At 44.9% G+C, this 16660-nt stretch overlaps 1 protein-coding gene across 2 annotated transcripts; it reads right to left on the reverse strand.

Moving 5' to 3' along the window:
• Nucleotides 1-1420: 1420 nt before the first annotated feature.
• On the reverse strand, nucleotides 1421-16218 carry slc7a4 (solute carrier family 7 member 4). 2 transcript variants are annotated; one of them, XM_066643716.1, is made up of 6 exons: nucleotides 16088-16218; nucleotides 13654-14756; nucleotides 10139-10884; nucleotides 8507-8615; nucleotides 6993-7055; nucleotides 1421-1699 (listed from the first exon to the last, which is right to left on the reverse strand). In XM_066643716.1, the coding sequence occupies exons 2-6, from the start codon at nucleotides 14633-14635 to the stop codon at nucleotides 1680-1682; spliced, it is 1920 nt and encodes a 639-aa protein (XP_066499813.1). In that variant the 5' UTR covers nucleotides 14636-14756; nucleotides 16088-16218; the 3' UTR covers nucleotides 1421-1679. The 2 variants fall into 2 exon arrangements, with proteins under 2 accessions (XP_066499813.1, XP_066499812.1); XM_066643715.1 differs by having other exon boundaries at nucleotides 6824-7055.
• Between the last annotated feature and the right edge of the window lie 442 nt (nucleotides 16219-16660).

A 16660-nucleotide genomic window follows, 5' to 3' on the forward strand; every position in this document is an offset into this window, starting at 1 on the left:
CATACTCACTTATTTCTCTTTACAGAGTGTGTGCGTTTCAGAATGAACAGACCAACAAAAGTGGCATAACGTTACCTGGGAACAGAGTTGTTACACACACCGCTCCGGGTGTGTGTGTTCACTGCCCTCTAGTGTTCACTAGTGTGTGTGTAAATGTGTGTTTCACTGCACGGATTGGGCTAAATTCCCAACAAATTCCTCTGTGTGCAGCTCAGTGGCCAATAAAGTGATTCTGAATCTAATTGTAATCTATTACATGTTCCCTCTCCTGTAAAGTCACTCTTTTGGAGACAGTGCTCTGCTGAATGTAGTTGTGATGTAAACAAAGAAATTAAAGTGATTTAGTGCAGAATTTAATTGACTAACGTTGTCTGATTATAATCCCCTCTCTCTCCTGAACTCGACACTCTTTTGTGCTCAAACTAACAAAAGGAAACCCGTCATTCACGACGGATGAGGACCAGATCAGGTTTCCCTTCAGCGAACACAGGTTCAGAGTCTACACACAGGAGCCGACGGGTTCGAAACCCACCGTTCACTGTGTTCACTATTAACCTCTTAATAAACTCCTGAGAAATCACTCAGAACTGGTTTAAAGAGAAATACTCAACCATTTAAAAAGGACTCTGCATTAATTAATAGTAATTAAAAGGTTATAAAATGTAAATTAATATATTGGTTTGGTTTTGTTTTGGTGTGAAATACTTCAATAAAGACTCAGTACTGAACACAGTGTCAGTGATGGTAACCAGACGTCCTCCTCTGAAAGCTCTTTACAGGAAGTTATTACATGACTTTGTTAAGAATAATCTGCTGATTTTTTTTGTCTGAGACATTTATAAGAAGCCGTAGGTCTTTTATTTTAATTTAATTACCACCATTTTGCATCGTCACCATTTCAGATCACGCTCCGTAGATCACTGCTGCTGGTGGAGAGGAAGTTAAACGCCGGATCTGTGTTGACCTCAAGATTTTCAGAAATTAAACCCTTCACACTACAACACTCTTCATCACTGACTTTACATCTCTCTCTCTCACACACTCTTTCCCTCTCACTTCCCTCTTCTTTCTCTCACCCTCACTCTCTCCTCTCTCTCTCTCACAATTTCCCTCACTCTCCCTCTCCTCCTCTCACTCTTACCCTCTCTCTTCCCTCTTCTTTCTCTCTCTCTCTCTCTCTCTCTCTCTCTCTGGTGATGTGGCCATGACTTCCTACACCTCTCCATGTGTTCACTATTGTGTTGTGACCTCAAGATTTTCAAAAATGAAACCCTTCACACTACAGTGCTCTTCATCACTGACTTTACAGCTCACACTGAATTATGGGGGAATTTTGAAACAGTGGTGGACTTACCCTTGAAGAGTGTGAATTGTTTCATGAAATCAGTCCCACATCCGACAACATGCTGCAATGCTTCAAAACATTTATTAATCACTAGATAACACAGTTCATTTAAAGTGACCAGAGGACAGAGACACAGTAAAGGTGTGTTTGGTGCTGGGGACATTTACATGTGCAGAGTTACTGTTTTTTCACACAGAAACAAAGAGAACGGGTGAAGTGCACATTTGAGGAAGAAATAACAAAAAATACAGGGATATAGAGAACAGAATAAAGAGATAAATAAGATAAAGAGGGAAAATAAATAAAATCTACGGCCTGAACAAGTCTCTGGACGTCACACCTGCCACCATTCGCCTGGAGAAAGAGACGGAAACCAAGGATTCTCAATCACAATGTGCAAAAACGTTGGGACATCCTCCATTTTTGTGCTTACAAAGTACTTTAGAACAACATCCTGGTAGATACTGTAGTTTATAAGTGTTTATTCTGTTTGTGCTCTATATGCAGCCCACTAGAGCTCTGCTTATAGAATAATTATGATAATATAATAATAATAATAATCTAAAACATACACAATATTACAAATTACACTGCAGTACAGGCTTTAAAAATGAATATATTTGTCATATATCTTCTAAGCTTTGGGAATGGTTCGGTATAAATATCATCTTTAAGGCCATTGGTTACTCGTGTAACGTATTTACAGAAAAGGATAGAGTATTTACAGACAGTCCACAAATCCACTCCAGGTCTTAGCAGCTGCTCTATTCTACAGTGGTCTGGGCAGGTTTTAAGACCTGGAGCGGATTCCAGAGTGTGGTGGAATGATCAATAGCACACACACACACCAATATGCTTACAGCAGTGGAGTTAACAAAATAAAATAAATTACTAGATAAATACAGAACCAGAAGAAAAAACAGACTCTACATCTCTCTTTACATCACTTAAAGAGGGGATAGTTTGACTAGAAAACAAATTTATACCGTTTTGACCTCTTTATAATCAGCCCAGTCATGTTTAGTGCCTGTTTGCTTATCACACAGCAGTTAGCTGCTAATGTTGCTAATGTAACGTTTCTCCATGTTTATAGATAACAGTGTGTGATACAGGTTCAGAAACAACACAGTGAGGTCTATTGGAGATTACTAAACAAGTCCACACAGTCTGAGGAGAGTAGGCAGTTAGCACAATGTTATGATATATCAGTTAGCTTAATGCTAACAAGCAAACATAAACTCCCAGTATCTAAATCCCCAGTGCAAAGCTAAAGAAGCAAACTTCAAACACAAAACATATCAGGGCTGATTAAATACATATTTGGGGTAAATTGTGCAGGAATTGTCGGCCAAGCTATCGCTTTAAAGAACAATTATAGTGCTAGAAACCTGCTGGAGAAAAGAAAACCAGCATGAACAAGCAAAGCTAAACCAGTGTACATTATTTTAGCTCAACACCAGACCACAGTCAACACCAGCTTTGACCAAGAAAAGAATAGTGTAATTCATTTTAGCCGAACAGAAACCAGCATAAACCACTTTAGACCAGCACTAAACCAGTGTAAACCAGCTGGGACCCTAACGTGATCCTCTATACTGTGTTTTTCAGCAGGAGCCACATTCATAAGCAACAGTGCAGCGTAATAAATAAGTAATATTCCTCAGGAGCGGTTCAGTGAATTGGAACGTGACCACATTACAGCAGTGGAAGATCATGTAGGAATTTAATACAGTCTTCACAACTCAGGCTAATATACTTAGGTGGGGTTATCTCCATCATTTAACCCCTTAAAACCAAATGGGTTGATTTAATGGACACTGATGAGCCCAGTCTTGATCCTTAACCGCTGCGGTAAAGATTCCTTTAGATTAGGTTCAGGCCGCCATTCCTTCTCTCTCATTAATTCATTTTCTGTAGTGTGGCATATCTCAAAATATATAAATAAATAAATGAAAAACAAAAAGTGCCATGAAAAGTTTCTCAAATTTGTGGATTATTTTATTTATTTTTTTGCCGATTCCTGTTCACACTGAGCCAAGACAATGATGACTTCTGAATGGTCAGTCATCCCTGACACTGCAGCATACGGAGGAAATTGAACCATAATTACATTTTTATAATTATAATAATGATTTTATTATTAGTTTAAAGGGATAACCACCATCAGCACCACGTCTGACTCCGAATCCTGTGACGAGAAATCACTGATAACAAACTCAGTATGTTCTTAAAGATCTATAAGGAAGCTCCCTGACTCATCGTGTTTATATTTATATAAGAGCAGAGAGAGAGAGAGAATAATCCAGCTGCTTTATCTCTCTCTCTCTCTCTCTATCCGCTCCTCTGGGATGTGTAATCTGGGTCAATCTGCAGCTCTGTGTAAATCTGAAGAGATTATGGAGAGCTATGGGAAGAGGGCGGAGCTACGGCTGCACTCTCTAAAGAATCATCCAATCAGATGCTGCTCAATCGTATCCATGGCAACCTCCTAGGCTTTGTGTAAAGACCCCCAGGCTTATGTAATGCAGCTGGGCCTGTGTCTCCCTTTATGCAATAGTCGTGCAGACGTTTGGACGCCCTTTATATTGTGCGCATTTTATTTTTGATGCAGGGGCTGGTTATTGGTGATTAGTTTCTGGATCAGAAACGCCGCTCCACCTCTTCCCACAGGAATGGGATGGGGCACCACTGCTCCAAGGCTGGGGAGCAGTTTATACCTTTCCAGCTCAAGCCTGGCACTGGGCCTGGTGACCTTCAGCTCATGTGCAGCTGCTCCAGAGCATCCCTTTCTACTGTGAGTGATTAATCTCCACAGAGTCACAGGGTAAAACTTTCACAGGCTTTACATCCACGAGACCAGAGAGAGTTAATCCTGTTTAAGAGACCAGTCATTTACTTAATTACATTTCAGAACACATGACCAGAGCCTTCACTACATCCTCTGAGAGAGAGAGAGAGAGAGAGAGAGAGAGAGAGAGAGAGAGAGAGAGAGAGAGAGGCCACATAAAAGGGTCGCTGAAGCTCTCGGGGCTTATCACATGAAAAGTGTAAGAAAAGGAGTGTATTTATCTCCGTGAGAACAAGGTGTGTGTGTGTGTGTGTGTGTGAGTGTGTGTGTGAGAAAGAGAGGGAATATTTAGGCAGAGATGTGTGTATGAGGACTTTGACGTATAAATAAATCAAACATAAATAAAGTCACGGATATTGCACTTGAACCTTTGGTTACAACCTAACTGACCTCTCCAAGCTCCGCTTACAAATATGGACATTCATAGCAACTGTTGCTAGGTTAGACAAGCTTTTATGGGACACTGGTACAAACCCCATTCAACACGACCACGACTCAGTTTACACCACAACCCTACATTAACCCAGAGCTTCAAACTCATGACTAAAGCCACACAGTAAACTACGGGCTCTGAACCGAGGCCGTCCTGGGAGGAGCAGAGAGGGGTCTGTCCCAAGGCTACAGTACACGAGTCGTTTACAGCAGGCTTTAATCTGAACAGGCATTTCACTGTAAATAACACTTCAATTAAACAATGAGGACAAATTCACACAGAGTCAATACGCTGTGGAATAGACTCACTTTTCTCTAACGTCTGAAATGAGCCTCGGAAAAGCATCACTGAGGTCACACTGTGTGTGTTTGGTGTTGAAAGGGGGAAGCAGCATGAGTGGATCCACATGATCCAGGCTGCATTCTATTAGTGTGTGTCTGTGAGAGAGAGAGAGAGAGAGAGAGAGAGAGAGAGAGAGAGAGAGAGAGAGAGATTGTCCCTTGCTTGCAGCTCTAGAGAACTACCTTCAAACCTTCTTCAGATCTTAATAAACCCATAGCCACTGAGTGGACACACAGTCTACAGTCAGAAAACCACTGCACACAGCTCTGTTCACACAGCTACAAACGGTGTACATTTATCATCAAATATACATCAAGGCTCTAATGGTCCAGTCGTGCCGACTACAGTGTGAGGGACATATCTCTACCTTCTCTTTGATGAACTTTAGAACAGAAACATCAGATTAAAGCCTGGAGTCGGTGTGGAGTTAAAGACAGAATATAACTCCAGTGGAATACAGTGCTGTGTTTGTAAATGAACTAAAACAATACCTGTGTGGTACTCTTCACACATTGTACAGAGTTCTTTTTCTAAGAGAGTAAGGAAAACCACACACACACGCACACGCACATGCACACGCACACACGCACACGCACATGCACACGCACACACGCACGCACACGCGCACGCATGCACACCTCAGCAGCTGGGCGCCGAACAACAACAAACCAATTCAAATAGCTTCAGTGAACATGGGGCTAAAGGGAAATTAAAGGTATTTTACAGAGATTAATATCATTTTGGGATCATAATATTTTGGCAAATATATAACTGAGACATAAACGATCATTTCTTGTGCTTAAAGTTCTCTGTGCCTTGTCTTCATTTCTAACTTTAGTCGGGTTTACGTTTGCATTTTCAATGCAGTATTTACAGTAACTCAGGGCCCAAACTTCATCATCGTAACAGAGACAGAGAGAGAGAGAGAGAGAGAGAGAAACAGAGAGAGGCACACACACACACACACAGAGAGAGAGAGAGAGAGAGAGAGAGAGAGAGAGGGAAAGAGACAGAGAGACAGAAACAGAGAGAGAGAGACAGAGAGCTCAGTGTGGTGCTCACTCTCCCACCTAAGAATTGTCTTGTCTTTCTAAGATGCTTTTGGGGGAAACACAGCCCTGAGCTTTAATAATTAAATCAATTTTATTTCTGAATCATCACACACACACACACACCCAGGTGTGGAACAGGTTTTCATTCACTGTGAGCCACATTAGTGTCTCGACTGAAAGGTCCCTCAGTAAAAGAGTCAGATTTCAGACACGGCTCAGTAAACTAACGGCTCTAAAGGACTTTAACTGTGTCCTTCCAGGTCAACAACAGCAGCTAAACCCAGCGCACACCACCACAACCATGCTCAGAGTCAGCTCAAAAACGGGCCACATGCGCTCGCACACACACACACACACACGCTAAAGATTATAAAGATCATAAACTATTATAACTGTGTGTTCTCCACTGGAAGATAGGCAGGTGAAGAAAGGCATGAACAAACTTAACAGAGAAAGAAACACACACACACACACACACGTGTTCTGGTTTCACTGTGTTTGAGAGGACGTCCACAGACTTACTGTTACAGTCAGGGGAACTGTGACCAAGCAGCTTCTAAATCTAACTCTCACTAAACTCAGAAACTAAACACAGACTTTTTACTCTTTTTGTGATTTTTCTGAGAAATCAGCATCTTTTCAGAAAAAAAAAAACATTGTGAGGACTTTTGATCCTCCTGAGGGCAGCAAGACATGGGTACATACTGTCTCTCTCTCTCACACACACACACACACACACACACACACACACACACTCAAATATATATAAATACACAAGCAGCGACAAATAAAGGATTGCACACCTAACCCCCACACACTGAGAGACAGATCATCTGCTGTTCGGAGGGTCGTTGGAGGATGGTGTGTGTGCGGTGTGTGTGGGGTGTGTGTGTCCCTCGGGCTGAACGTTCTGAACAGTTTCCACGAGGCTTCCACTCGGTAAAACCACGTAACGAGCAGAAACATCGTTACCCTGCAGCTCCCGCAGCCCCTCCTTACTGTTCCACATACCGTACCCAAAGTACACCAGCAAACCTGAGAGAGAGAGAGAGAGAGAGAGAGAGAGAGAGACAGAGAGGGACAGAGAGAAAGGAGAAAGAGACAGAGAGAGAGAGAAAGAGAAAGGAGAAAGAGACAGAGAGAGAGAAAGAGAAAGGAGAGAGAGAAAGAGACAGAGAAAGGAGAGAGAGACAGAGAGAAAGGAGGAGAGAGAGAGAGAGAGAGAGATAGAGAGAGAGACAGAGAAAGGAGAGAGAGAGAGACAGAGAGAGAGAGAAAGGAGAGAAAGAGAGACAGACAGAAAGAGAGAGACAGAGAAAGGAGAGAGAGACAGACAGAAAGGAGAGAGAGAGAGAAAGAAGAGAGAGACAGACAGAAAGGAGAGAGAGAGAGAGACAGGGGAGAGACAGACAGAAAGGAGAGAGAGAGAGAGAGAGACAGACAGAAAGGAGAGAGAGAGAGAGAGAGAGAGAGAAGAGAGGGTTTTAATTCCTCTAATATTAGTCCTAATCCTAGTAATGACATAATAAAGCAGGACTAAGTCCAGTGTTACAGTTTGAACATGACACTGGTCTAAACTTCAGCAGTTTATCTTCACCACAGTCAGCATTAACCCTTTAAGAGGATTTTAAAAGGATGGAGCTAAAGCTAATGGTGTTTTAACTGATCCACTTTTCTCAGACTTCCCCAGAGCCAAGGCCCCGCCCCCTCCACCCCCCCCCCCTCTCTCTCTGAGAGTCAGATAAGGAACAAAGCCCTTTTTGACTCTAAGGCTCCTTTATTTAACGTCCAGGCTCCAAACTAGAGACAGCCTCCACTCAACAGAGTCATAAATGAAGAAGAAGTCACTGCTGATTATTAAAATAAATTATTCAAATAAACACAGGGCCGTCTCTCACTCGGGCTCCAGAGTAAAGACAGCACTGCATTAACTCCCTCACTCTGTTTGACTAAGAAGGCGTATCTTTGTTCACCTGCCCAACTGTGCGTGTGTGTGTGTGTGTGTGTGTTCTGCTGTAGGAGCCGCAGGCCTAACCCTGGCCTAAAAGCCCTAGAGAGGATTATTTTGTTGTTTCTTTGTTGTCACCTCAGACAGAACACAGTCAGAAAAGGGAACTGTAGAGGTGCAGTTTAATTCACTACGGTTCACACTCTGTACATTTATCAGCAGTAAATCACTCTGAGTGTGTTCATCCCAGAAGAAACCAGTTTATAATATAACACTAGTTAATAAAACGCTAGATTAGCAGTAATAGTACGAACTAATTCACATTTTTCTACATGTTTTACTTGTTTTTAAGGATTTTATTCTTTTTTCCACTGACACAAAACAACAGAAACAAACAAAGTGTGAAGAAATATGTGAATAATCCAATAACTTCTTTACAACAAACTCATAAAGTAAAATATTAGATTTACAAGAGTTCACTAGAAATAAGACCACTGTGTGGATACAGTGTGGTGTGTGTGTGTGTGTGTGTGTGTACCTGCTGCCAGCCAGATGGTAAACCGGAGCCAGGTGAGAGCACTGAGCTTCAGCATCAGAAACACATTCAACAGAATACTGGCTCCAGGAACAAACGGAACCAGAGGAACCTGCAGAACACACACAAACACGGTCATCATCTACTCTCTCACACACACTCTATGTTCTATAGCATCCAGACGATTCTTATACTGAGTCTAGTACAAGGTGCACTCATTACTTCGGCCTGTACACCATCTATAACGAGACACTCGTGGAGCAGCTGCACATGAGCCTAAGGTCACCATACACAGTGCTGAGCGTGGACTAGAGGGGTGTAAATCCACCCAGCACTGGGCTGTGGAGCACTGCAACTACAGTCTCTGCTCCGTCCAATACCTTTAGGATGATCCGTGTTATTCAGCAAGTCCTGACCTCACTAAAGCTCTTACAGCTGCCATCAAATCCTCACAGCAATGTTCCCACACACAGAGCAAAGCTTTCCCAGAAAACGACAGGATGTTTCTTCAGAAAAAGGAAGAGAACCTATCTGTTAACACCCTGCATTTACAAAGAAAACTCCACACTGTGTGTTTTCACAAATAAGAATCTGAAATCATTTAAAAACGGAGGTAAATGTTGAGTGTAAACTGATATCTAAAGCACAGAGAGAGCGCAGGGTATGAACAGCTGTGGATGTTTGATAATGAACTGAGTGGATCTGTACTGTTTGTCTGATATAACGCTTTACAGCACTGCTGCAGGAGTGTCTGCTTCCTGATGGAGAAGATAAGAGTCTGCCTGATCACTATGAGTCATTCTCTCTCTCTCTCACACACACCTCCTGCTTGGCTCTTAAAAAAGGAGAAAGACAGAGGGAGTGTGTAAAGAGGCGGTTGTGCAGCAGCAGACAAAACAACAGTCAACCCCCAGCACTTTCCCTGTCCTTTACACTTCATCACTCAATCAATACAGCGTCCATCTTACTGAGCCTCTGATCACCGATATTTACATTTCCCTTTAAGGATGGACTCGTCTGTTCCCCTCCTCCACCAGGTGAATCAGGTCCTGGTTCTGGAAGCGGGTTCTTGTTTAGTGGCTGTTCTCTCGTGGTTCAGAGCGAGTTGAGTAGGGACTAAACCGTGGCGTGTAAACCTTGCAGAGCGCTGATCGTCCAGAGAGAGTCGTCACTCTACACCACGCAACGCAGACGACCAGCACCAACTCTCCATCTGTAAAATCTCCAGCTGCACAAGAGATCACGTTTGTTTTTATCCGACTCACGACGGCAGCTCGTAAAATGACGCCGTGGTCTTTTGAAGAGGTTCAAACGCTCCTTGGATCGGTGGCCGACGAAAGAATCCAGCGAGAGCTGGACGCTGCAACAAGGAAGGAACAAACTCTACTGATCTGTCTGAACTGATGACGGAGCTGTGTTCAGTCCCAAACCACAACAACACTGTTCGTTCCAACACCCCCTGTATTCCTTCTGGTCGAGGGGATTGAACCATTGACCTTCCTGTTACAAGCCCACTTCTCCCCCTCATTAAACGTGGTCTTCAGAATAAAAGCTGCTTCTGCTGATCAACTACAAACTGAAAACTGTGCACTCTATCACTTCACCTCACGACAAACAAAGCCCCAGTTTTCTCACCTGGAAAGTCTTGGTCTTGTTCTGCTGTTCGTGAACCCAGATGAGGATCAGACTGACGAGGAAGGCAAGGCTGAAGATCACCAGCAGGAGGATGAAGCTCCACGTAGGAAGGTGCAGATGGCTGTTCCCAAAGACGAGAACAGCGCAGAGAGACACAGAGCTGACCATCAGAGCTGTGACAGAGAAGGTCACCACGTCTCCCGGCTCGCAGTCTCCAATTAATCGGCCCAAATACGGCTCCCATCGGGCCTGGAGCGTCCCCGGGGCCCGCCGCTCTCGAACCGCTTTCTGTTTCTCCACCAGCTGAAGCTTATCCGAGAAGGACTCGTACTCTTTCAGCTCCCCGGCCTCCTGCGCCAGCGTCTGGGTCTCGGACCTGGTCATGCTGGCGCCACCCTGGGGCCCGGGCTGATTGGGAGAAGCCGTGGAGGAGGCGTCTGTTTTGGTCCCTCCGCCCCCCGAGGCCCCGCTGCTCTTCTCGGGCTGGAAGCGTAGCACGATGATGCTGGCCGCTACGAAGGTGTACGCCAGGAGTGTGCCGATGGACAGGAACTGGACCAAAGCTTCTAGGTCGAAGATGAGGGCCAGGAAAGCCATGAGACTGCCGAAGACGAGGATGGCGATGACGGGGACTTTGGTGACAGGGTTGACGCGAGAGAAGACGGAGAAGAAGAGGCCGTCCTCCGCCATGGCGTAAACGATCCGCGGGAGGGAGAAGAGGTTACTGAGCAGCACCGTGTTCATGGCTGGAGAGGAACGACAGAAAATCAGGGGAAATATAACAACAACAATAACAACAGTCTAGAGAAATGTCTTCTACAGACGCCTAGAGATAGTCCAGATAGCAACAGTCACAACAAACTACACCATAATCACATTATTCATGTCATTAGTCGATGTTTACTTATAATTTACCCCTAACATCTAAAGATAACTCTAAACAAAGTGATAACAGAGTGAGAGGTGTCCAGCTCAGGTCTAGAGGCTCTTTCCCTCAAACCAGACCAACTCTTAGGTGTTCAAATACATTTTAAACAGTTTGTGTAATGAATAAGGGTCATTCACAATTCAAACTAGGGCTGGATAATAATTCAATATCAAATGTTTCAATAAAAATTATATAATTTTAAACACATTTTCAATATTTCAATATAAATTATGTACAGCACCTGTCACTGACTCATGGTCATTAGAGGGCGCTGTCGTCTGTTAAAGGCACTAACGTTAGTTTTAAATATTAATACTGACAAAGACAAGAGGTTAATGTTTGAGGGTGAGGTCATGTTTCTTGTTTGTTTTGACAGTTTCTCAGTGGAATTTTTATTGTTCAATTCAATATTAGAAGTATATCGTATTGACCGAAATTAAGAAACATATCGCGATATAAATTTTGTCCGTATCGTCCAGCCCTGATTCAAACATTACCCGGCTCTTCTGTTGTTTTATAGTAAATGTTGTGTTGTATTAAAAATGACAGTAGCCATTTTATTTAACAGAAATAACCTAAAAACACAGTGTCACTGCGCTCTGTTCCCGACTCTAACACTGACTCCATCTGTAACTGGTCTAAACCCACAGTCACACAGACTTTTAGACACAGTATTGTCCCCAAGAACAGAACAAACCCATCACAGTCTTCTGCAGCTTTTTCCTGATGGAGCTCAGAACCAACGCAGCGCCCAATAAACTCTACACTTTTCACACGGCTTCATTTTTATGTTCTTTTCTGAGAAATAAAATGATGATTGTGATTTTTAATATGACGCACAGTCACTGTACAATCACAAAAGAGCTGGAGAAGGTTTGAAGTTTGAATTACAGTTAAACACTACACTAAAAACTTTAAAAGTGATCTGAACACCTGATACATAGTGGACTCCTACCCCCACAAACAAACTTAGAAGCAGGGCGTTTGATCTCAGCTGTAAAAGTGAATACTGTGCTGATGTCCACACTCTGGTACTGATGGAGGTGTTAATGCCCTCTGGTCGCTGTGGTGGTAAATGACGGTGCGATGAGGAACAAATCATTCTGTACACAACAGTTTTACAGTAAACAGTTTCACAGTGTGTTCTCTCTCTTACACAGAGCAGACTCAGACAGCAGTGTGCCCTGCGTGGGGCGGGGGGGCTTCTACTTCACACTAACACACTCAGAATTGGGTGGTTCCTCTGATTAAACCCAAATTACAGTCAGCCATCAGTAATAAAGCCCTTCATTATCTGAGTGGGCTGAGTGTGCTGTGGTCTTTGAGTGACCTCACTACGGGTCGAAGCATCATTTTCAGCACCAACATCACACACACATTACTCTCATATTTAAAGGTTTTGTCTTCTTCTTTTTGAAAAAGCATGTTGTGCTGAAGATATGAACATCTTCAAATATTACATTTATGACACGATAATTTGGCAAGAAAATGAAATGTATGTAAAAGAAAAGAATGTTTTTCAATTTAAAACTGCTGTGACACACACACACACACACACACACACACACTAGTGCACTAAGGGCAGTGAGTGCACACACACACACACACTAGTGCACTAAGGGCAGTGAGTGCACACACACACACACACACACACACACTAGTGCACTAAGGGCAGTGAGTGCACACACACACACACACACACACACACTAGTGCACTAAGGGCAGTGAGTGCACACACACACACACACACACACACACTAGTGCACTAAGGGCAGTGAGTGCACACACACACACACACACACTAGTGCACTAAGGGCAGTGAGTGCACACACACACACACACACTAGTGCACTAAGGGCAGTGAGTGCACACACACACACACACACACACTAGTGCACTAAGGGCAGTGAGTGCACACACACACACACACACACACACTAATGCACTAAGGGCAGTGAGTGCACACACACACACACACACACACACACACACACACACACACACACTTGTGCACTAAGGGCAGTGAGTGCACACACACACACACACACACACACTAGTGCACTAAGGGCAGTGAGTGCACACACACACACACACACACACTAGTGCACTAAGGGCAGTGAGTGCACGCACACACACACACACACACACACACATACACTAAGGGCAGTGAGTGCACACACACACACACACACTAGTGCACTAAGGGCAGTGAGTGCACACACACACACACTAGTGCACTAAGGGCAGTGAGTGCACACACACACACACACACACACACTAGTGCACTAAGGGCAGTGAGTGCACACACACAGAGCAGTGGGCAGCCATCCTCAATGACCAGGAAGCAGTTGGGGATTATTTGCTTTGCCTGAGGGCAACTCAGCTGTGGATGTTGAGGGAGGACAGTGGTGGGGATCAAATCAGTGCTCCCTAGATACACAGATTATGTAGCTTTTTTTAACAAGAAATAATGTTTCATCACTTAAATCAACATTAAATAAAGTTTAACTAAACAATCTGAATATGAAGATGATATTTTAACTACATTATAAATGAGCACAGAAAACCAGCTGCAATCATCTCTCACCGCAGATGGAACCCACGGCCACGATGAACCCGGCCCAGCTGTACCCTCGTCTGAAGAAGGCGTCGGACAGCGCAGAGTTGGGGTCCAGCGAGTGCCAGGGCACCATCAGCGTGAGGACGGTGGAGACCAGGATGTAGGCGGTGGCGGCCAGGGCCAGGGAGATGGCAGTGGCTATGGGAATGGCTTTCTGTGGGTCACGCGCCTCCTCACTGGACGCCGCGATCACGTCGAAGCCCACGAATGCGTAGAAGCAGGTCGCCGTCCCCGCCATGATCCCCGACAGCCCGTAGGGGGCGAAACCTCCCTCTCGGGCGCTCCAGTTGGCCGGGTCCGCCAGCACGAAGCCGAAGACCAGGATGAAGGTGATGACCACCATGCTGACGGCGGAGAAGATGTGATTGAGCCAGGACGAGACCCTCACGCCGAAGGAGATGAAGACGGACGCCAGCAGCAGGATGCCGGCAGCGAGCAGGTCGGGGTAGTGGGCAAGGAAAGGCACTTCCCAGCGCATCACGTGACTCTCCGTGAAGTTCTGGATGCGGTGGTTGAAGATGGAGTCCAGGTAGCCGCTCCACGCTCGGGCCACGGCCGCTCCACCAATCATATACTCCAGAATCACGTTCCAGCCAATCAGGAAGGCCCAGATTTCTCCCACTGAGACGTAGGTGAACATGTAGGCCGAGCCCGTCTTCGGGACCCGGGCCCCGAACTCGGCGTAGCAAAGGGCCGCCATGAGGGAGGCGACGCCGGCGATGACGAAAGACAGGACCACAGCCGGTCCGGCCGTATCCTTGGCAACTGTTCCCGTGAGAACATAAAGGCCCGACCCGACCATGCCGCCGACGCCCAGCAGCGCCAGGTCCAGAGTGGACAGACAGCGCTTCAGAGACGTCGCCATTACATCGTCCTCCAGCGTCTTCAACCGGTTCAGCTTCTGGCAAAACCTCACGAACGGAGAGCAGGCCGGGACACACATCGCCATGGTGACGCAGAGGACAGGGGACAGGAGACAAGACGGAAGTGGACAGAGAGAAGAGAGAGAGACACAGGGAGACTTCACTCCTAATCCATGGTTCTGTGAACAGGATACAGGCCCAACATACCTGAGAGAGAGAGAGAGAGAGAGAGAGAGAGAGAGAGAGAGAGAGAGAGAGAGAGAGAGAGAGAGAGAATGATATACAATGATAGAAAAAGAGAGAATTAGAGAGCGAGAAAGTGAAAAGAAAACAGATAAGAGAGAAAAACCATGACAAAATATGGAGAGAGAGAGAGAAAGTAAAAAGAAAACAGATTAACAGAGAGACAGAGGAGAAGCCAAGATAAATATGGAGAGAGAGACCAAGAGACAGACAGAGAAATAGAGAGAATGCGAGAGAGACAGAGAGAATGAGTGAGTGTGAGAGAGAGACAGAGAGAGAGAGAGAGAGAGAGAGAAAGAGAGAGAGAGAGCAGGAAACAGACAGAACAAGAGAGAGACTGCATTAATTGTCCATAAAAATGATGTCACGCTGCTAAAAACAGTAGCAGCTCTAGCTTTTCTTTTCGGTTCTATCTCAGACAGGTTTTTCCTGTTCTGTATTTTGTTAAATCAGCTACATTCAATCTCCAAATGATTGTAGACACTTTTAAACTGAGTAAATTCAGCTTCAGATTTCTCACAGTGTGCACACACTTTTATATCAAAGTATTTCTAATTAATAAAGCAGTTAGCCGAGTGACACCAGTCCTAGTTCCTCAGGCTCAATGCCAAGTGTGGCCTAGAGAGGTATAACCCACCTCCAGCACTGGGCTCTGTTCTCTGGACTTCTCTGGACTGACTGAGCTCTGTCCGGTCCTGCTGGAATGACCCGGCTCTAACATCACTGCCTGACCTCATTAATGTCCAAGTGGCTGCCATCAAATCCTCACAGCAATGTTCCCACATGCAGTGCCCATCTTTCCTAGAAGAGTAGAGGCAGTAACTGCTGTAAACTCCTCATTAAACCCCTTCAGCTCAGAACTAACCCTGGATGGGCAGCTGTCCACAAACTTTTGGCCACGGTGTGTAGCTCAGAGTCGGTTTTCTATCTGCGCATGCGTCCGTCCACAGCCTCCCGCACAGACCCGGGATTAATTAATAATTCACAACAAAATGGAGCTGGAGCGGATCCAGGCAGCGGCTACACTCTCTATAACACCCCACACCACAGTGAACCCCGCAGGAGAGAGGCTCAGTGTCTATTCCTCCTTTATCCGGAGGATGGAGAGAGTGACAGCTGCTCGGGGTCTGGGCTCTGGACGCTGAAAAACACTCGAGGACCCGAGCATAAACACCTCCACCTTCACACAGACACGCAGAGAACACACACAGGTGCAGCAGCATCTAAACACACACACACACACAGAGAGAGAGAGAGAGAGAAACAAACACAGAGGGAAATAACAACAGCGTTACCTTCTCCCGGAGAGAGAGGGTTATCTCCTGCTGCTGGATGGAGCTCAGTGACGAGGACCGCGCAGGGGAGGCTCCAGCTCTCAGCTCTTAAAGAGACAGTGCACCCAAACTGCACAGGTGTCTGTCTGTACATCCGTCCATCCCTCCATCCCTCTACCTGTTCATACATGCATTCAAATATTAATACATTCAAAAAACACCAAGAATTATTTTTAAAGTATTTATTACAAATCTTTCCAAAAATGGTGTCATCTCATTATGTCCTCTATACATTCATCTAGTTTTTTCAGAGAACAGAGGACACTGATAAAGCTGAGCATCATCAGTATAACAGTGAAAAAAGAATGTTGTATTTCTGTATAATTTAGGGAAGAGAATAGGACCCGTGATTGACCCTTGAGGGACTCCATATGTAACGATAGCAGAGGAAGAGAAAATATCTCCATTGTTTACTGAGAAAGTTTTGTTTTTAAGATAGGATTTAAACCAATAAAGTGTAAGGCCATGAATGTCAACACAGTGCTTAAAGCGATGGATACAGAAGTATTAAGATAGCACAGTCACCAGAATGAA

This window comes from Hoplias malabaricus, chromosome 14 (assembly GCF_029633855.1).
Source record: "Hoplias malabaricus isolate fHopMal1 chromosome 14, fHopMal1.hap1, whole genome shotgun sequence".
In the NCBI taxonomy this organism is placed as follows: domain Eukaryota; kingdom Metazoa; phylum Chordata; class Actinopteri; order Characiformes; family Erythrinidae; genus Hoplias; species Hoplias malabaricus.